The sequence below is a fragment of the Cryptomeria japonica genome, chromosome 3 (genome assembly GCF_030272615.1).
Source record: "Cryptomeria japonica chromosome 3, Sugi_1.0, whole genome shotgun sequence".
In the NCBI taxonomy this organism is placed as follows: domain Eukaryota; kingdom Viridiplantae; phylum Streptophyta; class Pinopsida; order Cupressales; family Cupressaceae; genus Cryptomeria; species Cryptomeria japonica.
This window is the reverse complement of record NC_081407.1, coordinates 509,793,831-509,814,070: the sequence shown is the minus strand read 5'-3', so window position 1 is coordinate 509,814,070 and position 20,240 is coordinate 509,793,831. Positions and strand designations below refer to the sequence as shown.

The 20,240-nt window shown below is 37.1% G+C and overlaps 1 protein-coding gene across 1 annotated transcript in view; it reads right to left on the bottom strand.

The window, feature by feature from the left end:
* The window catches only part of LOC131044879 (uncharacterized), a 267,983-nt gene that overhangs the window by 39,318 nt on the left and 208,425 nt on the right, over positions 1-20,240 (bottom strand). Inside the window, exons 13-15 of the mRNA XM_057978352.2 lie at positions 19,059-19,502; positions 18,885-18,977; positions 18,596-18,755 (exon numbers count right to left, since the gene is read on the bottom strand). Coding sequence (XP_057834335.1) covers positions 18,596-18,755; positions 18,885-18,977; positions 19,059-19,502 — 697 coding nt within the window. The remainder of the gene's footprint in view (positions 1-18,595; positions 18,756-18,884; positions 18,978-19,058; positions 19,503-20,240) is intronic.

The window sequence follows — 20,240 nt, the reverse complement described above, 5'->3', positions numbered from 1 at the left end:
AACCACATATCAACACTTTAAGAAAATCCAAACCTCTATTGGATGTTTCTTCATTTTCAAGGGAAAAAGAGACACAATGAAACCTCACTTGAAGTTTCCTAGTGTCTAAAGTTGTCTCCATATAGGTTTAAGGTATGAGTATCTTGATAACTATGCTTGTAAGCGTTCTTAGAGTGTATTTCAACACATACACACCAAGAAATCCAATCTTTTGACTCAAAAGCGGATAAATAATTTGGTTTTTGTCCACCACAACCATTGCCTTTGGATGAAGAAATATTCGAAGTAAAAAAATTTACAATTTTATTAAACATTGTTTTTCTTTGAATCAGCAATTATTATATTTATTTTGTATAAAGTTTCAAATTAACATTTGTAACCCTATATATATATATATATATATATATATATATTGGGTGTTGAGGATGATCGATCAATTGAACATGGCGAGATTGATCCTAATTCAAAATGGTTTCTCAATGCAAAAGACTCAATTGATGAGGAAAATCTTAAGATCTTGAGGGAGGCGGATGTAATTGATGGAGACCAAATGAATCAACTTAGAAAAGAGCATAATATTGGAGCTTCATCATCCAGAACTATAGCCCCCTAGTGGATTGTACTTCACATTAGGTATCCTTCTTAGGTTTTTTTGCCTTGTGTTTATTTATAGTTAATCAATATGTATCTTTCCATTTGTATTTTGTGGTTTGTGATTGATTTTGTGAGTTCAAACTTTTGAAGTGGAAACATGTAAAAACACACTATATGGTGCATTGTAAACAACAATTTCAAATGTACGAAGATCCATAGTTCAAAATTACTAGCAAAACTTTCCTTTACTTTCTCTATCTCACTCTCCATTAAAATGCATTGCCTTTAAAAATTAAAGAAAAATATTTATTTCTCTTCTCTTCTCTACATATTATAGATTTCTAGTATTTCCACAATATTATCTAATAGAATATTAAAATAATGTTAATTTTAGGATTAATGCTCAATAGTGTATATTCTATTTTAGTTAGATCGTCTTCGATCTTCTCAGCAGTTTCTTATTAGAAACTTGCTATTCTTGTAAATATTCGTGTATTATTTATGAGCGTCTTGCTCATTCTGTTAATAGATCAATTCTTTGAAATCCATATGATTCTGCATTTGTTTTATGGTATCAGAGCTATAGGAGAAATTTTTTCGAAAATTTTTTAATCCTAATTTCCAATTAGTGGAAATTTTCGAAATTATTTCTGGTTTTTTAAAAAAAAAAAATCCATCAACGTTTTTTTCTGTTGCCTAGCTCCTGTGACCTACCTCGGGGTTGTACAGTCGCGTTTTTGTTTCGCGACCTGTGTTCGCGCGACCTGCAGGGTCGTTATGACCGGTGTTCCGTCTGTCTGCAACCTCCGGTGCGTCTGTGATCTCCGGCGTCGCAACCTGCAACCTCCGATGCGTCTGCAACCTCCGGCGTCGCGACCTACAACCTCCGGCGACGTGGCCTGCACCCTCGGCGGCGCGACGCGACGCGACCTACACCCTCAGCGACGCCATTTATTTTCTGTGAAATCCATGGCTCCCACGACCTTCTGAAAATTTTCGATTAAGGTGTTTACCTTTCAAGTTTTTATCGAAAATAAATTTTTCTTGCAGATTCGTGGTGGGTTTTTCGAACCCTAATCTGGGTAGTTGTCCGTTTTTTTTGGGTGCCTCGATTTTTGTGCCTCGATTTTCGAGCCCGCAGATCCAGATTCTGACAGTAGATTCCTTCTGGGTTTTTCGCACGAATTTGTGGGTTGTCTTTGGATTTTTTTGGGTCAGCCGAGAATTTTTTTGGGAAACGTGCAAATGGCTTCTCTAACCAACCTGATGTTAGAAAGCAATCAACGCTTTAATGGCAACAATTACAACATTTGGAAACAGCGTATGTTGACCATTTTTGAATATAGGCATCTTGACCAACTTGTTTTGGGAAAAGAGCTCAGTCCTGGTACACCTGGTGCAGATCAAGATAAGTTTGATGAATGCAATCGGGAGGCAATTATGCTTCTCAAACTCTCAATGACTGATGATCAGTTACCGCAGATTCCTTCCGGCAAGACAGCTTCCGACATCTGGAAGCATCTGAAGGAATTGCATGAGACATCCGACAAGAGCGGAGCATTCTTTCTAAAGAATCAGTTGTTCTCCATTATGATGGACGAACGTATGTCCTTACAGGAACACCTCACAAGGATTAAGGACATTAGAGATCAACTCGAAGCTATTGGTCGGACTATGGAGGAAGAAGACATGGTAGTAATCACTCTGAAAAGTCTTCCGAAATCGTATGAACACTTCATTGAGACCCTCAATGTTACTTCCACTAATGTTGATCTGAAGTTTTCAGAATTGTGCACCAAACTTCTACAGCAGGATCGCTGGAAACAACAGTTTGGTAGTGGTACTACATCAGCCTCCTCGGAAAATGCCTTCACAGCCCAATCTTTTCACAAGGATAAGGCAAATTTCAGTCCTCTCAGTCTTCTCAGCAGAAAGGCTCTTCTCAGACACAGGATGGAGCTAAGAAGAAGAATGTGCAGTGCAATTACTGTCACAAGTACGGCCATATGAAGAAAGATTGCCGTCAGAGGCTCGCTTCTGAACAAAAGAAGCAGGGAGGGTCACACCAGAAGGCGCATGTTGCTGAACATTCCAAGCAGAAGGAGTCTGCCTTTTATGCCTTTATGGCTAAAAGGTCTTCAGATCATGCCAGGTCTTCTGCTTGGTACATCGACTCTAGTGCATCACGTCACTTTTCTCATCGGCGTGACTGGTTTACAAACTTCTCACCTTTTAGTGATTCCGTTGTATTTGGCGGAGGTGAGTATACAGTTGTTGGCAGAGGCACTGTTCAGATACAGTCTGGTGGCAGGACTCTCCTTTTTTTGAATGTGTACTATTTTCCTAGAATGGAACTTAATCTGCTCTCTGTCAGCCAGATTATGAGGAATTCTCCTCAACTAGATGTGGTGTTCAGTGCTCACAAGTGTTCCATCATTGATCGGGAGACTCGTCTTACTGTTGCTGTTGGTCTAGAGGATCATGGCCTATATAGGCTTCTTGACACTGGTGATTCTCCTGAAGTGGCTCTGGCAGCTCGTGTTTCTCCTCTCAACACTTTGTGGCATCAGAGATATGGACATCTCAACATTCAGTATCTCTCTCAGCTATCTCGGGAGGGACTTGTTTCAGGGTTACCTGATATTCAGACTCAGCATCTTGGAGTATGTGGCGCCTGTCAAGCTGGCAAACAGCATCGAACTTCATTCACACATGGAAAGTCTTGGCGCGCATCTAAGGTACTTCAATTACTTCATGCTGATATTTGTGGTCCTATGAATACATCTTCTGTTACTGGTTGCAAATACTTTTTGCTTATTGTAGATGATTTTAGTAGAAAGATGTGGGTGTACTTTCTTAAACATAAATCAGATGTATTTAGTATCTTTCAGAAGTTTAAGTCCTTTGTTGAAAAAGAGTCTGGACATAGTATCATTACTCTTAGGACAGATAACGGGGGGGAATTTTGTTCTTCAGCATTCTCCAACTTCTGTGATACCCATGGCATCAAACGCCAATTGACTACACCCTACACTCCTCAGCAAAACAGTGTTGTCGAGCGTTGCAATCGTACGGTTGTTGAGATGGCTCGCTCTATGTTACAACACAGGAGTGTTCCGAATAAGTATTGGGCTGAAGCAGTGTTTACTGCTGTCTACCTACTTAATCGTTCTCCTACTCAGGCTGTTAAGGGGAAGACTCCAGAAGAGGTTTGGTCTGGTCGGAAGCCTAAGATCAGCCACCTGAAGGTTTTTGGCTCTGTTGCCTATGTTTGGATTCCAGATGCTAAGCACTCCAAGTTGGATTCCAAAAGTCAGAAACTCATGATGACAGGATACAGTGATCACCATAAGGCCTACAGACTAATAGATATAGACACTGAACGTCTTATCTTCAGTCGTGATGTTGTATTTGATGAAGACAGAGGATTCTTTCAGTCCCCGTCTTCTGAGCAGAGTTCTGAGGATCAGCCTCACAGTGTTCTTATTCCATTAGGTTCGCCTGATGGGAGGGATGATGCAGAATCTATTTTCGATGATGCACTACCTGAGTTCCCTCCGGAGAATAATCCTCCTCTTGCTGCTCCTGTTCCTAATCCTGAGCCTCTTCCAGCTCCTCCAGATGTTCGCACTTCTACTCTCCGGCCTAAATGGTGGGCCAAGACCATTGGTGATCTCAGGGATACTGAGCTCATTGAGGGTAGAACTTCCGGTAATAAGAGCAAACAGCAGCATACAGTCAATTTTGCTCTCATGGCTAACATACACAATGTTTTTGAGCCTCAGACATACTCAGAGGCTAAAGGTATACCTGAGTGGGAACAGGCTATGGAAGTTGAGTTCCAGAGTCTTCAAAAGAATCACACTTGGGCCCTTTCTGATCTTCCTTCAGGGAAGAAGCCCATTAGCTGCAAATGGGTGTACAAAGTAAAATACAAAAATGATGGAACCCTGGACAAGTATAAGGCTCGTCTTGTTGCTCGTGGGTTCTCACAAAAAGAAGGCATTGACTACGAGGAGACTTTTGCTCCTACAGCCAAAATGAGTACCATACGGCTCGTTCTTGCCTTGGCAGCCCAGTTCAGTTGGAAAGTCCATCAGATGGACGTCAAGAGTGCTTTTTTGAATGGTGACTTACAGGAAGAAGTCTACATGACGCAACCCCCAGGATTCAAGGTTGTTGGTCAAGAACAGAAGGTCTATAGACTAGTCAAAGCACTCTATGGTCTGAAACAAGCTCCTCGGGCTTGGTACATGAAAATTGATAAGTACCTGACAGATCATGATTTTCAGCGGAGTCCATCTGATGCAAACCTGTATATCAAGCATACTAGTAATAATATTCTGTTTGTGGTTGTCTATGTGGATGACTTAATCATTACTGGCAGTTCAGCACATTTGATCACTGGGATCAAACAGGACTTGTGCCGCACCTTTGATATGACAGATTTGGGACTTCTACATTATTGCTTAGGAGTTGAAGTCTGGCAGACTGAGAACAGTATCTTTCTCTCTCAGTCCAAGGATGCCAGAAGTCTTGTGGACAGGTTCAGAATGCAGGATTGCAAACCTGCCTCTACTCCTATGGAACCCAGGCTCAAACTTTCAGCTCAGTCATCTTCACCAGTTGTGGATGAATCTCTGTTCAGGCAACTAGTGGGCAGCCTCATCTATCTTACTGCCACTAGACCTAACATCAGTTTTGCAGTGAGCTACATTTCACGCTTCATGACAGCTCCCAAGGCTGATCATTGGATAGCAGCGAAGCGTGTGCGGCGTTATGTGAGTGGCACTCCTGATTATGGACTTCTGTACTCTCGGAGTTCTGATCCTATACTTAGTGGCTACACAGATTCTGACTAGGCAGGTTCGGTTGATGACCGTAAGTCTACAGCAGGGTATGTGTTTAGTTTGGGATCTGGTGCTGTCACATGGACTAGTAAGAAGCAGCAGGCAGTGGCTCTCTCCTCGACAGAAGCAGAGTATCGGGGAGCAATTAAGGCATCTTGTGAGGCGGTTTGGCTTCGACGAATGCTTGCGGATATGCATGTCTCCCAGGCAGGTCCTACTCCCTTGTTCTGTGATAATCAGGGAGTGCTCAAACTCACCAAGAATCCAGTCTTCCATGAAAGAACCAAGCATGTGGAAACTCATTGTCACTATATTCGACAGCTGGTTGAAGACGGATCCATCCAGTTGCTGTATGTTCCTACCTCGGAGCAGCCAGCAGACATCTTCACCAAGCCCCTTGGTCCTGATAAATTTGTAAAATTCAGGGGGTCTATAGGTGTAGTTAATAGATTGAGCATTAAGGGAGGGTAATAGAATATTAAAATAATGTTAATTTTAGTATTAATGCTCAATAGTGTATATTCTATTTTAGTTAGATCGTCTTCGATCTTCTCAGCAGTTTCTTATAAGAAACTTGCTATTCTTGTAAATATTCGTGTATTATTTATGAGCGTCTTGCTCATTCTGTTAATAGATCAATTCTTTGAAATCCATATGCTTTTGCATTTGTTTTATTATCCCAACAAATTGAAAATATCCTAAGGTTTTTCAAGACACTCCCAAGGGAGATATTTGCTTCTATGGTTCAATGCAAACATCTAGAATTGTGTTAGTGGCTTGAGCCCAAGGGCTCGTTGGTTCAAGTTCAATCCAACCCAAATACGAGCCTGGACCTAGTCTAAGCAAGAGGCCATCCATGGACTTTTTCCAAACCTATGGTTTTGTCCTTGATGAACCCGAACAAGACCATAGAAAATTTTGTTGCCTTTAATGTTTAGCCAAGGAATTTGGCCTTTTATCTAAAAACAATCTTCTAATTTGATTTTTATCTTTAAAAAAAAATGTCTTCCCAAACTCTAAAACATGGATTCCAAGACATTTTGAAGATAAACAAAGTCATTTTTCTTATCATGAATGCAAAACAAAAATTGAATTTATCCTTGCTAAACTTTCATTCTTGCTTGCCATTGCGCAAAGTATTAAAGATTGATAGTGAATGTTCCACAGTGGTTGGTTTGCTATTCCTATGTGTTTACAAAAGCCCATTTGTTGGCAAAGAGACTGTGGAGGAAGATTCTTACAAAAGAGGTACAATTTTCTCAACTTTTTAATTTTTTCTTCCTAAATTTCTTTTTTAACAAAAGAACTCCCTTGTTTCGTTTTGAATTTTGTGCTTTGTTTTCATTCTTCTATGAATGTATATAATATGTCCTTGATTTTTTTAAATGAGTTAATTTGTGTGTATTGTAAAGTCCCCTACTTCGGTCTCAAGTGGCATCTACACTTAGACTCGCCAAGTCCTAAGCCCTAGACTCTGCCGCCCAACAGCTTTAAAGAGACACAAAAAAATAAATAAATAAGTATTCGAAGTAAAAAGTAAACAAATTATATTCGTTGTTTCAACCCCCAAAAGGCATCATATTGTTTTCAAGCACAAAGGAGGAGAGAAAAACAATGCTTCGAGCAAAAATAGTATTGCATTGAAGAAAAAACCAGCAAGTTGATTGAAGATTATTTGGTCAGGTTAGTAGCTTGCATTTACATATTTAGAGAAGTTCGAGAAGGATTTGGAGGAGGCCACAACTAAAATGGAGCTACATTACTTCATTTTTAGAGAAAATTTGAAGAGGTAAGTTAATATTTTTTGTTGTTTTTGGAATTTTTGTTTTTGAAACTTCCATTTTTTGGCACATTTGTTTTGTTTAATTTTATGTTTAGGTTAATGGAAAAAAAAAAACCCTAGATATCAAATAATCAAACCCTAGCTGTTTTTTTTCCTTAATTCTTTAGCTGCAAACTGTAATTGTTCTTAGTTTTTCTTTTTTTCTTTTTTTTTTATTTATTTTAATTCAATTAGAAAGTGTAAATGGCAATTTTTTATCATTTATAATTTATTGTAACTGACCATTCATTTATAAATTGATCCAAAATTTGAAGTAAACTGTCTACCTCAGTTAGAAAGAAACCTACTTGGAAGCATGCCATCCCCAAGACAAAAAAAAGATGAAAGCACATGTTTGCATTGCAAAACAAAATACAATGGAGGAGGTATTAATCGGTTGAAGTATCATCATGCACAAATACCAATGCATGATGCTAAACCATGCACATTAGCACCCATTGATGTTGTCCATGAAGTACAAATGCAAATAGAGGCTTTTGAAGAGAAAAGAGAATTAAAAAGGAACTAAAGGGAAGAAATGGAAAACATTGGTGGAGAGAGTTCTTCAATTCCTCTACTTCCTAGATCCATGAGTAGTTGCACTGTTAGTGCGAGGGTGAGTGTTGGGCCTCAAAATCATAAAAATAAACCCCAAGTAGATCCATATTTTTCTCCATGCACGACTCTAGGTTCCCACCCATCACTTGAAAGCATAGTTCCGTGACTCGCCATGACTCTCCAAAACTCGGCGAGTCACGGGCCGAGTCACCCTCGGCGAGTCCTGGGTGGCTCGGACTCGGCAAGGCTGACCCGAGACTCGCTTTAGGCAAAAACCACTAGAAATTGGTTTTTTTGCCGAGTTTTGCTGAGTTTTTGCCGAGTCCTATCGATTTTTTGCTGAGTCCCGAGTCGGGTCATCCTTGTCGAGTCCGCGCTGAGTCCGAGTCTCGTTTCTTTGCTTGAAAGTGTGGGTTGGAATAAGGAGAAGCATGACGCTACAAAAACTGCAATTGGAGATTCTAGTTCTACTGCACTATTCCATTCCATGCAGCCAAGTAATCATTATTATTATTTTTGTTTTAAAATACATAATTTGATTTCTATGTCTATTGATTTTTTTGTTTTTAAGACCTAAGAGTGTGTGGAATTTAAGTTTTAATTTTTAAAGTTAATAACTTAATACTTTTTTTTGTTTATATAATTTGTTTTAGATCTCCTTATTGGAAAAACATGATAGACACCATTACTGTTTGTGGTGTGGGGTTCAAAGCCCTTAATGATGAGGAGATAAAAGGAGCTATTTTGTGTCAAAAGGTGGCCGATGTCAAAGCCACAATTGATGAGCAACATAAGATATGGATGAGGAAAGGTTGCAACATCATGACTAATGGTTGGACCGACAGAAGACCTACAGAAGAAATAGAACACTGTTGAACTTTCTTGTTTCTTCCTCTAGTAATTTTAGTTTGTAAAGTCTATTGATTTAGTGTTCAAGATTTTTAATTTTTATTTTATTATGTCACTGAATTTTTTCTTTCTCAAGTGGTACAGTGTTCTTGAAGTCAATTGATGCCTTAGAAAACACAAAAAAAATTGAGTTTCATTGTGGGGCCTTCGATAAAGTGTTGGCCAGGGTGGGTTAAGAGAACATTGTACATAAAGTCACAGATAATGCAACAAATTATGTTGCTGCAAGTAGACTTCTTATGGAGAGGCACCCCACCTTGTTTTGTACCCTTTGTGCTGCTCACTACCTTGACCTCATATTGGAGTATCATGGCAAAATTCCCCGGATCAAAACATGTGTAGAGCATGCAAGAAATATTTGAAAATACATATATAATCATACCTGGGTCCTCAACCTTATGAGGAATTTCACAAGTAAGAAAGAGTTGGCTCGACCAGGAATTACCAGCTTTGCAAACAATTTTATCACGTTGCAATCCTTGCTTTAGTCCAAGGCCGCTTTGAGATGCATGTTTGTAAATGACAAGTGGTCTAATTCATCACATGCAAAGACCACTGCAATGATTGATGAGGTTGATCAAGTTTTTGATAAGCATGCTATTTGGCAACCAGCCAAGGAGATTGTGTAGGTAACTTTCCATTACATTTTTGTTCTTATTTCCATTTCATTTACTTATTTTTGTTCATTGTTAAAAGTTTTAACTTTTAACTTAATGTTTCATAACAATTGCAGTTCACAAAGCCTCTAGTTGTCCTTCTACGAGTTGTCGATGGAGAGAAGCCCACAATGGGCTACATATATGAGGACATAGACAAGTCAAATGAGGCCAGAAGATCTGTTTATTTAGGAGATGAGGCTAAGTATGGTTCCATATGGGGTATCATTGATCAACAATGGCACCATCAGCTTCATAGGCCTTTGCATGCAACCACCTACTACCTTAATCCGACATTCCAATTTCACCGAGATTCTAAGACCAATGAGAAGGTGTTGAGTGGACTCTACATAGTTGTAGAGCAAATGTCATCTAATTCATCAGTTGGAGCACACATAGTCCGTGAGATAGAGATGTTCAAGAATGCACAAAGAGACCTCTTTGCACAAGACATTTGCAAGCAAAATCGAAGGCTAATGTAGCCAGGTAATAAACCTTTCTATCTTTTACCATTTTACGTTAATAAAATCAAGTTATAGAAAAGAATTGATTTTTTATCTTTTCTCATTTTAGATGCATGGTAGGAGATGTTTGGTCCTAAGGTGCCAAATCTACAAAGGAATGCAGTTCGTATCTTGAGCCATCCATGTAGTGTTTCATGATGTGAGTGCAACTGGAGTATGTCTAAGCACATTCACTCCAAAAAGTGCAACAGGTTATCAGTGCAAAGGTTGAATTATCTTTTGTATGCTCATTACAACCTTCACCTCTATCATAAACAAATCTTGGGCACTGACACATCTGTCATCACTTTAGAGCAGGTTGATCCACAATCAAAGTGGATCAGTGAGATTGATGATGATTTGGCATGGGTTGATTAGGTGGATCAAGAGTCAAAGGCAGTAGCCATGGAAGAGGAGGTTAGAGCACGAGAACCATTGGAAGAGGATGATGATGTAGATGTCACCGAGCTTGAGCTTAAGCTTGAGCTTAAGCCTAAGCTTGAGAAACAAGAAGATATCATCATAGCTGCAGCATCATCTAAGGCCTATCCTAGGTGCACACATAGGAGGGTAGGTGTGTCAAGTGATATAGGGTCCTCTAAGCAATAGAGTTTTAGCTTTTATTTTGATATTTGTCTGAAACTTTTGATGCCATGGATTTCATATTCGATGACTTTTGTAGACATTTGATATTATTTATATATCTAATGTGTTATTTCCTTCAGCTAGAATTTACATTTATACTTATGTGATCAATGTATACTATTAATGTGATAGCATCGGTCAGAATCCTTGTGGGCCGTCATAGACAATTAAATTGTCTATTTGGTCTTTCGGCCTTAGACAATTTAATTATACCGATTTGCCTTTATTTATCTATCTATTAATTATATGAAATGATACTAACACTTATGCGATCATTAATTAATATTGTATTAGGCTGACTTGTAAGTTCACCAAAACCTTTTCATTGAGACATGTTCTTGTGATGAAATCCAACCCTCGAGGAAGGGTCACTATCGTGGGATATTAAAGGGAGTCTATATCTCCTCCATTTGACATCGATGAGAAGTAAAAAACAATACGTGTTCTACGTACAACAGTGTGATAACACAGAGTATATCGTCTATGGTTGGGAGGGTAACATTGTGTCATTGCCCGTGGTTAATCGAGCACAACGCAAATCAACATGGTATCAGAGCGGATACATTCCTGAGCCTGTGCATTGGTTGATGGCAGACAACTTGGTTGACTCACCTGCCGATTATTATAAGTTGTGACCTTGGCAAAACATTATAGTTCGAAGGCAATAATATTACTTGCGGCAACATTTCTGAAGACTTTCATTTGGGCACCATTACCAGGAATTCAGTGGAAGCTTGCACGCAGTGTAATCACAAGTCGGATTTCTCTGAAATTATTCAACACAGCTATATCCTTCCAGTCAATGGAGCTTGTATTCGCAAGCCTTTGAAATAAACTTTCGGACATGCTTTATGTGCGCTCAAATTGATTGTGATTATGATTGACAGTAGGGACTCATTCATATGGCAAGATAATTATTTGTAGTTGTGTTCCCCAAGTAGAAATATTATTCTCAATAGCACTGAGTTGTCTACTTGAGTATTGCCCTGAATAGCCTGAAGTTGACGTTTGAGGATTGGTGGCTTATTTCTGCTAGCCACGTACTACTTGAAGTCAGGTGAGGAAAAATATTATATACTTCAAAAGCGAATCATATTGGCTCACTCCAAAGGATCCTCGAAGATATATTTGTGCAACCATTTTTTTTGGCAAGACAGTCGTGACTGTTGTTGAGTTGTTCTTCTCTTATATAGAAAACTCCGACTCCCGCGGACTTCAAAATCAAAGTATCATCATTAATCTACTTAATTGAGATATATTCATTCTCAATATTCTGTGCGACTGTGTTAATATCGAGAAGCTCAACATCTTTGCCGGAAATTGAACTATGGGAGCCAAAAAGACATAAGGGCGTCTATGTTTTCTCATACTTCCATTTGGACAATGACTTCTCCAGTTTTGTCATGAGATGGAAGTTGTATCAGTGAGATATGATGATCGATTTCCTCATTGGGAAATTGTAGCAGTCAGAGGACTATGATTCATCAGATGGAGTCCCATGTATGTAGGATGGAAGGCCTTTATGCTGACACCTAGGTCAGATATTCCTGAATAGATGGATATTTGGTAAGCTTGGAATTGCAAAGAATAAAGCCCTTGCTAAGAGGGAGTCTCAGCATTAGTGATTTCTTAAGATGTCACGTGAGAGAGTTCGTGATGATTTTTTTGTACTTGTGTGTTCACCCTTTGGGATGAGCCATGGTGAATATCATTGCGAAGTGACGATCTCACAATGATGAACACTTGTGCATTTTACCATCATTGTGAGGTGACGATCTCACAATAATGGTTGATATCACGGTGAGGTGATATCTTTCCTTTCCACTTATGGGAGTAGCTTGTGATAACCCCTACGGTATCGCGAGATGTAAAATCACTTGCGGGGTTAAGGATATTGTAAAGGAATAAATTAAAATAAATAATCTAAAGGAAATATATTTAATTTATTTAATAAAGGGAATGTTATTTAAATAATTAATATTTCAATGGAAAGGTATTTAAATATATTCTTGATATGTAATATCGAATATATTTAAAAAAAGGAAATTATATTTTTTTGAAATGTAATTAATATTTAATATATTAAAAAGAAATAATATATGAAATGCAATTAATATTTAATATATTAAAAATAAATAATATACTATATGAAAAGCAATTAATAATTAAAAAGAAATATTATAATATATGAAATGCAATTAACATTTATATTTTATATATTAATATTTAACTTGAAAGGGGGGAACAAGGTATCCCAGACGAGCTGGGTTACCTCCGCACGAAGTGGTGCGTAGGTATCCGCAGCCTAGGCTATGGTTACCTCCGCACCCCTTCATGCGGAAGGGGCCCGTGGAGGGACACAACCCCTCACAGGTTATAAAGGGAGGCAGCGGTCAAAGGAGGAAGGCAGGGGAGCGGACTGCAGGGAAAAGGAAGGAGGTCAGCGGACAGCAAGGTAAGAATCCTGCCCTATATTAAATAAAAGGTATAGTATATGAAAGGTTTTTATTATTACTGATATTAATAGGTAGTATTAAGGGTAAAGGCTCATTAATATTAGTTAGTATTAATTAATGAACAATGGGTAATGGGTAAGGACCATTGATAGGTAATGTTCATGGTGGTCTAGTGAATATTTATACACATCGTAAGGTATAGTATTCACTAGTCATAAAATAGGGATAAAATGTAATCTTGTAAATGTTATATACATAAGTTGCATATCAAGAAGGATTATGAATACAAGGTATTTTAAGAAACATATTGCAAATGTGAAGGATGAAAAATCATGTTGATATATATATATATATATATATATATATATATATATATATAAGTTAATTAAAGAATGCATTAAGAATTCATGTTCACATAAAGGATCGTTTATGAACTGAAAATGTTATGCAATTACATGGCTTGGTTGACTCAAACTCAACCAAGAAGAGAAGGATCGGGTCAATCCCCTTTGAGGACTTGGATGTGGAGGCATCATCCAAGACAAGGAAAGGCAAGGGTCTTCCTTGGCTGGCTTGGATATAAGAGGTTATACCCAAGACAGGACTCAAAGGTCGAACCGATCCCCTTTGTGGACTTGGATGATGAAGGCATCACCCAAGGCAAGGAAAGGCAAGGGTCTTCCTTGGAGGGCTTGGGTGTAAGACAGGATTTGAATTCATCTTCGATTTCCTGGAGGGCTTGGGTGTAAGACAGGATTCGAATTCATCTTCGATTTCCTAGAGGGCTTGGGACCAAGGGGTTCCAAGAAGGTGAGCCTCACGGCCGCCTAAGGACATACTCATGTATGGCATTGTATCCTTTTTTTTTAGATGAGAATTATGATTATGTTAATTGAGCATTGAAGTTAGATTGCAATTCGGATTACTTATATATGTATATATATGTTTGTTATGTTCTAACAATCTATTTTGCAGGTTAATGATCTCTAACTAGTAGGGACATTACATAGCTATAGTGGTCAAACATCACGATGAGGTGATATGCTATCATGTTGAGGTGATAAGCCTCCTTCATTCACATGAGTGTAGTCATTGTGTTAGTCATCACGATGAGGTGATGTGACTTGTAGAGATTGAGAAAGACTCCTCCCTAGCTAAGAGGGAGTGTTAATGTGATAGCGTCGGTCAGAATCCTTGTGGGCCATCATAGACAATTAAATTGTCTATTTGGCCTTTCAGCCTTAGACAATTTAATTATACTGATTTGCCTTTATTTATCTATCTATTAATTATATGAAATGATACTAACACTTATGCGATCATTAATTAATATTGTATTAGGCTGACTTGTAAGTCTACCAAAACCTTTTCATTGAGACGTGTTCTTGTGATGAAAGGCGACCCTTGAGGAAGGGTCACTATCGTGGGATATAAAAGGGAGTCTATATCTCCTCCATTTGACATCGATGAAAAGTGAAAAACAATACATGTTCTACCTACAGCAGTATGATAACACATAGCAGACTGAATTTAGGAAAGATGTGCTCGGGGGGTAACGATAGAGTTTATTGTCTATGGTTGGGAGAGCAACGTTGTGTCATTGCCCGTGGTTAATCGAGCACGCCATAAATCAACAAATACTTGTGTATGTGTTCAAACTAGTTTCTATTTCATGAGATGATTGTGTATTTAAGGTTTATTTATTAAAGTATGCAGGAAATAAGTTTTAAATCCTTAAAAATCTCTAAATTTATTGTGTTTTTCAATTTGCCGAGTTTTTGTCAAGTCCGAGTCCAAAATCAACTTGCCAAGTCAAAGGCGAGTCCGGGTCTTGTAACCTTAATATATGTTAAACTTCTTGTCATAGGAAGTACAATGGCAACCAATTTTAGCTCCGCGGGTTGATACCGCTTCAAAACAGACCAAAATTCTCCCCTTTGGAAATATGTTGGCATGGTAAAGTAGCTTCCAAGTGGTATGGATTATGTTTGCATTTGTAGTAGTTATGATGTTAGGGATTCAAGCACATATAGTTAGGTGAAAGGCCATTAATGCCACATCCTTAGTATAGGAATCAAATTGCCCAAGAAAAAATGGTGTACCCATTCTGGAAACACAACTCATGGCATATATTGAGCAAGAAAAAATAGATCAAGCAACACAACACAAACCAAATCATACTTTGTTAAAGAAAGGATCTCATGGAATGAAGCCCCCTCCACCGCCTTCTAGTATTCAACCTATAGAGAGCCACTCATTATTTGCCACCCCTAAAGAACCTATGGCCTTTACACATAAGAGATCAAAGGAACTGTTAAAATGGCATTTCAAAATGAGTTTGGAGAGGTCACCAATCAACACATACCAAGATGCCTCTATGCAAATGGATTTGCTTTCAATGTCGTTCTCTCACCATATTAGCAACAAGTTGAAAACAATTAATAAGGCTATTAAAGACATCAATGAGGCTCCAAAAGCATACAAGGGGTTAGGTTTTGTAAAAGTGCATAGAACTTTATTGGAAAATGAGGTGAAGTTTGCAGAAGAGTCATTGAAACCCATAAAGATTTATGGGCTAAAACATTTGTGTCCATGGTTTCCAACGGATAGAAAGATGCAAGAAATTGGAAACTGATCAATGATGGAAAGAGCTCATGAATACTTGCTAGAAAATTACATGGCTAAGTCACTCATGTTTTTTCTTGCCAATGATTTTTCACTGAAATTTGGTCAGTTTTTTGCAAGTTAACATGTGAAAAATCACTAGTCCAAGCTATTGCCCATCAACACACATAATGCATTATGTGGACAAAAATGCATCAAAACACTTCATTTTTTCACAATTTATTTTTCCACCTCTCACTTCTTCATCACATTGACAACATTCAGTGCATTCTGAATTGATTTTGCGTGATCTTGGACTGATTTGATGACTAACAAATTTTCTGATAGCATTTCCAAGGTATGTTAGAATTCAACATAACACTATCCCTACACTATTTTTTAATTTAAAAAATTTTCTTTTTTTTGCCTATAGCTCTAGGGTTTCATATTTTTTTTCTCTGATATTTAGCAGTTAGCTAACTGCTAGGGTTTACAATTTATAATTTCTTTTTTATGTTAGGGTTACAAATTCATTTTATTTTATACGGTATGTGCTAAATACAAAGCTGTTTTGAAGCATGGAACCGTAGAGGGAGAAAAAAAACTAGTAGTATCATTATTGTTGAGACATGATCAAAGGCATCCGCCACTGCAAATATCAGCTTGCACAGATCCTTGGAAGAAATGTTCCACTTTGTCATCGACTAGAGCCCGATTTTATATGAAAGCTGATTTCTTATGGCTATCCTTCATATGAGGAAAGGCAGAAGAATAGGTAGCAGCAGTTGTAGCAGCTTGATGTGTAGTGGCTGCCGACCAAGATGATGTTTTTTGAAACTTGATGCTTTCCTAGACATGATGATCATGATGTTTGAATTTATGAGTTTAATATGACTATTGAACAGAACTTGACACTTGTTAGTGATAACTATAAAATATAAAGTACCATTAAATTAAAAATAATTAATGATCAATTATGTACAATTACGTAGTAAACTTTTTACTTTTTTTACCTATAAAATTATGAATCAAATGATTAATGATGTGTAATTATGTACTGGATTCGTTTATTTCTTTAATCTAAAAAATGATGAAGCAATGAAACTCCTTAGTAAGTACTTATCAGTTATCACTTATTTCTCTACAAACAATTTTAAGGTTTATTATGAATGTTCTTAAGGCTATTTTGTAAAAATATGTTTTTTTTTGTTAAAAAAATGTGTCAGCTGAATCTGAGTCAAATTCGTGTCTGTCAAGTTTTGTGGAGTCAAAAGTTTTTTGCTATGTTATAAACTGCTATGGTTATAATCCAATGTATACCATGTTTTGAGTACTTTGATACCAAATATTTATGACTTGGAAAGACAAAACATGAGTGGAATTGAAGCCAGTTTTTCCTACGCTAAATATAATTTGTAGTGAGTAGATTAAGATGAATAGACTAAATGAGTAGATTATTCACCCAAGTACGATTATTTCCTTTTGAATCCATATAAGTACATCTCTCTTTAAATTTATGAATTTGGTGTTTAACTCACATTAATAAGTGTCAGCACCAAGATGAAAAACTATCAAATTTGTTATTTATGGCAACTTTGAGGAGCAAAAATCTTTTCAAAAAGTGCCTTATAAACTAGTACTGCTTTGGATAAATATCAAATTATGTTCCTAGTAACTTGAGACAATGTTTTGAATGGAAGAAGAATCTAAAAGAGCCAATCCAGGTATCTAGTAGCTGCATGAAGTAGTTAAAAGAATGTATGTGAGAGAGGCAAACAAAGATATGAGAAACATTCAGAAAATGGAGGGAGAAAAGTTCACACATATCATAAATGAAAGGAGCAACAAAGTGAAAGATATGACCAACTGAATGAACCCTTCAATTACAAGATTAACTAATGCACCCTTCCTTAGTACTAACTTCTATGAAATGCAATTGGTCAGTAAACATTTCATATTGCGTGCATTTTTTTCCAAATGTCAATGTGCTTCTATAATATAAGAACTTGGCTTACTTTTGGGACCATTATAAACTATTACTGCTTTGGTCAAATATCAAAATATGTTCTTAGTGGCTTCAGACATAATTGTTTTGAAAGGAATAAGCATCTAAAGACCTAATCAACAAATCTACTTGAGTAAAAAAGTTAAAAGGATGTATGTGAGAGAGGCAAACATAGATATAAGAAACAACTCAGAAAATACAGAGAGAATGGTTTTTTGACATATCAGAAATTAAATGAGCAACAAAGTGAAAGGTATGACCGACTGTTAACTAGACTTAAATTACAAGATTCATTACTGCCTCTTTCCTTATTACAGTTTTTTTTATGAAACACAGTTGGTCAGTAAACTTTTCATATCGTGTGGTTTTCTTCCAAATGTCAATGTACTTTTGTAACATGAGAACTGGCTTACTTTTAGGACCATTATCAGCTATTACTGCTTTGGTCAAATATCAAACTATGTTCTTAGTAACTTCAGACAATTAATTTTGAAATGAAGAAGCATCTAAAGACCCAATCCACAAATCTACCTGTGTAAAGAGTTAAAAGGGTGCATGTGAAAGATGTAAAAAGCGATACGAGAAACACTCAAAAAATGGAGAGGGAAGGGTTTTTTGACAAATCAGAAATGAAATGAGTGAATATAAAAAGTGTGAGATATGACCAACTGAATGCTAAATAACCTTGTAGGGAAGAGTTTTTTGACAAATCAGAAATGAAATGAGTGAATATAAAAAGTGTGAGATATGACCAACTGAATGCTAAATAACCTTTAATTACAAGGTTAATTAAATGCACCCTCCCTTATTACTCACTTTTATGCAATTCAGTTGGTCAGTAAACTTTTCATACTGTGTATTTTATCAAATGTCAGTGTACTTTTATAATATGAGGAATTTGATTACTTTTAGGACCAGTATATTCAATTTTCTAGATGCATACACAGAAAACAAAAAAATAGAGCAATAATCTTATCGATGCATCAAACTTGCCTCGACCACTTGCACGGATCCCTGGTGCTGACCCTCTTCTTCGACTTTCCCTCGGATTTGAACGTGCAATGCTAATCTTTTTACCAAACAACTTTTGTTTGTTCTTCGCCACAGCTGCAGAAAGATTTTCTTCATTTTCAAAGTCAATATACGCAAAGCCCTGGAAAACAAAATACAAATCAAGATAAGAATCAATATGTAAAAGAATATGTTCTGGAAAATAGAAAACATACATCTATAAATTTGCAAGAATTTCTATAAATGAATCAATAAAAACAAGGATGTAAACCTTAGATATTCCAGAAGTACGATTCCTCACTAGGCGGATGGCCTTTACTCCTCCGGAATCACTGAAGAACTGTCGTATGTGTTCTTCATTTACCTGGAATAGGTAAGTTCCATTATACCATAAGTTTGGAAAGATGCAGGAACCAATCTCAAACAAAGGATGTAACATGCTTACCTCCATTGCAAGGTTAGAGACATATGCTGTGCACTCATCCAGATACACAGCTTGCTTCAATGGACTCAAGTTAGCCTCCTCTGACTCTTCATCTAATCCTCTAGATGCTGATTTTCCAGATACAAAATCACCTTCCAAATTATCAATGTTTTTTGATTGAATATATTCTCTATCAGAAGCCTCTGATGCAAGAATTGCTTCAGCTGCAAATTTCTGTCGTTTGGATTCTACATTTTCTTCATGATGCCCAGAAATGATCTTTCTTTTATTTGATGCAAGAAATCTATTTGATTGCTTCGTTAAATTCTTTTGTGGGCCTTCTTTATATGTTGCAGGTTTAGGAATAATGTCCTTTTGATCACTTGAACCAGATTCTACAACTCCTTGAGACTTTCCTTCTTGCAGATGTTGAAACAATCTTAATTCCTCCAAACGAGGGGTCACCTGCAATGACCAAATGAATACAACGGGAATAAGACCCCAATTGTTTATTTCATAATGTGAAGAGGACAAATTCATATTCTTTATAACCCAGCTTTCCAATTTAAGCACATTCAACACACCTAATGACTCTTGATTCAAGAAATTTCAAACAAATTGTAATTCAATAAAAGTAAAGGTCAATTAACATGAAATCGACAAGAAGAAAATTCGAAGATATTTTTGGACCATTCTGCAAGCATTTTGCGCTTGCTAAATACACTGTCTAGCTGTGGAAAGTAAATGACAAAACTGTGATTAACAACTAGCTATAATCTTGGCAATAGTTATGTGTAAATGCCTGCAGGCTTCATCTTCTTTAACTTAATTCTCATTTTACACAATCTATATTTATGATAATCAGAATTCATGGCACAAATGTGATAGAGAAGATCAATGATCCAAGGACATTCATGTTGAGCTTGCGCCATTCCCAAGAAAATTTACACCTCTTGCAGTCAAATTCACATTTACCAGCTAACCCTTTGCAAGTTATGCAAGAAATTTCTATTACAGATTTAGAGATGACAAAATTTGAGCCTCTTGTGAGTCGCATGTCAACTAGTTGGAATCCACATGCACAATAAGACAATGCCACAACATCAACCAAACATCAATTGATCTTCCAAAAAACAATTTTATCTTCCAAAAAAATTAATGAGCTGGGAGGTGAAGCATTTGAAATACAAATGGGTCTTGCAA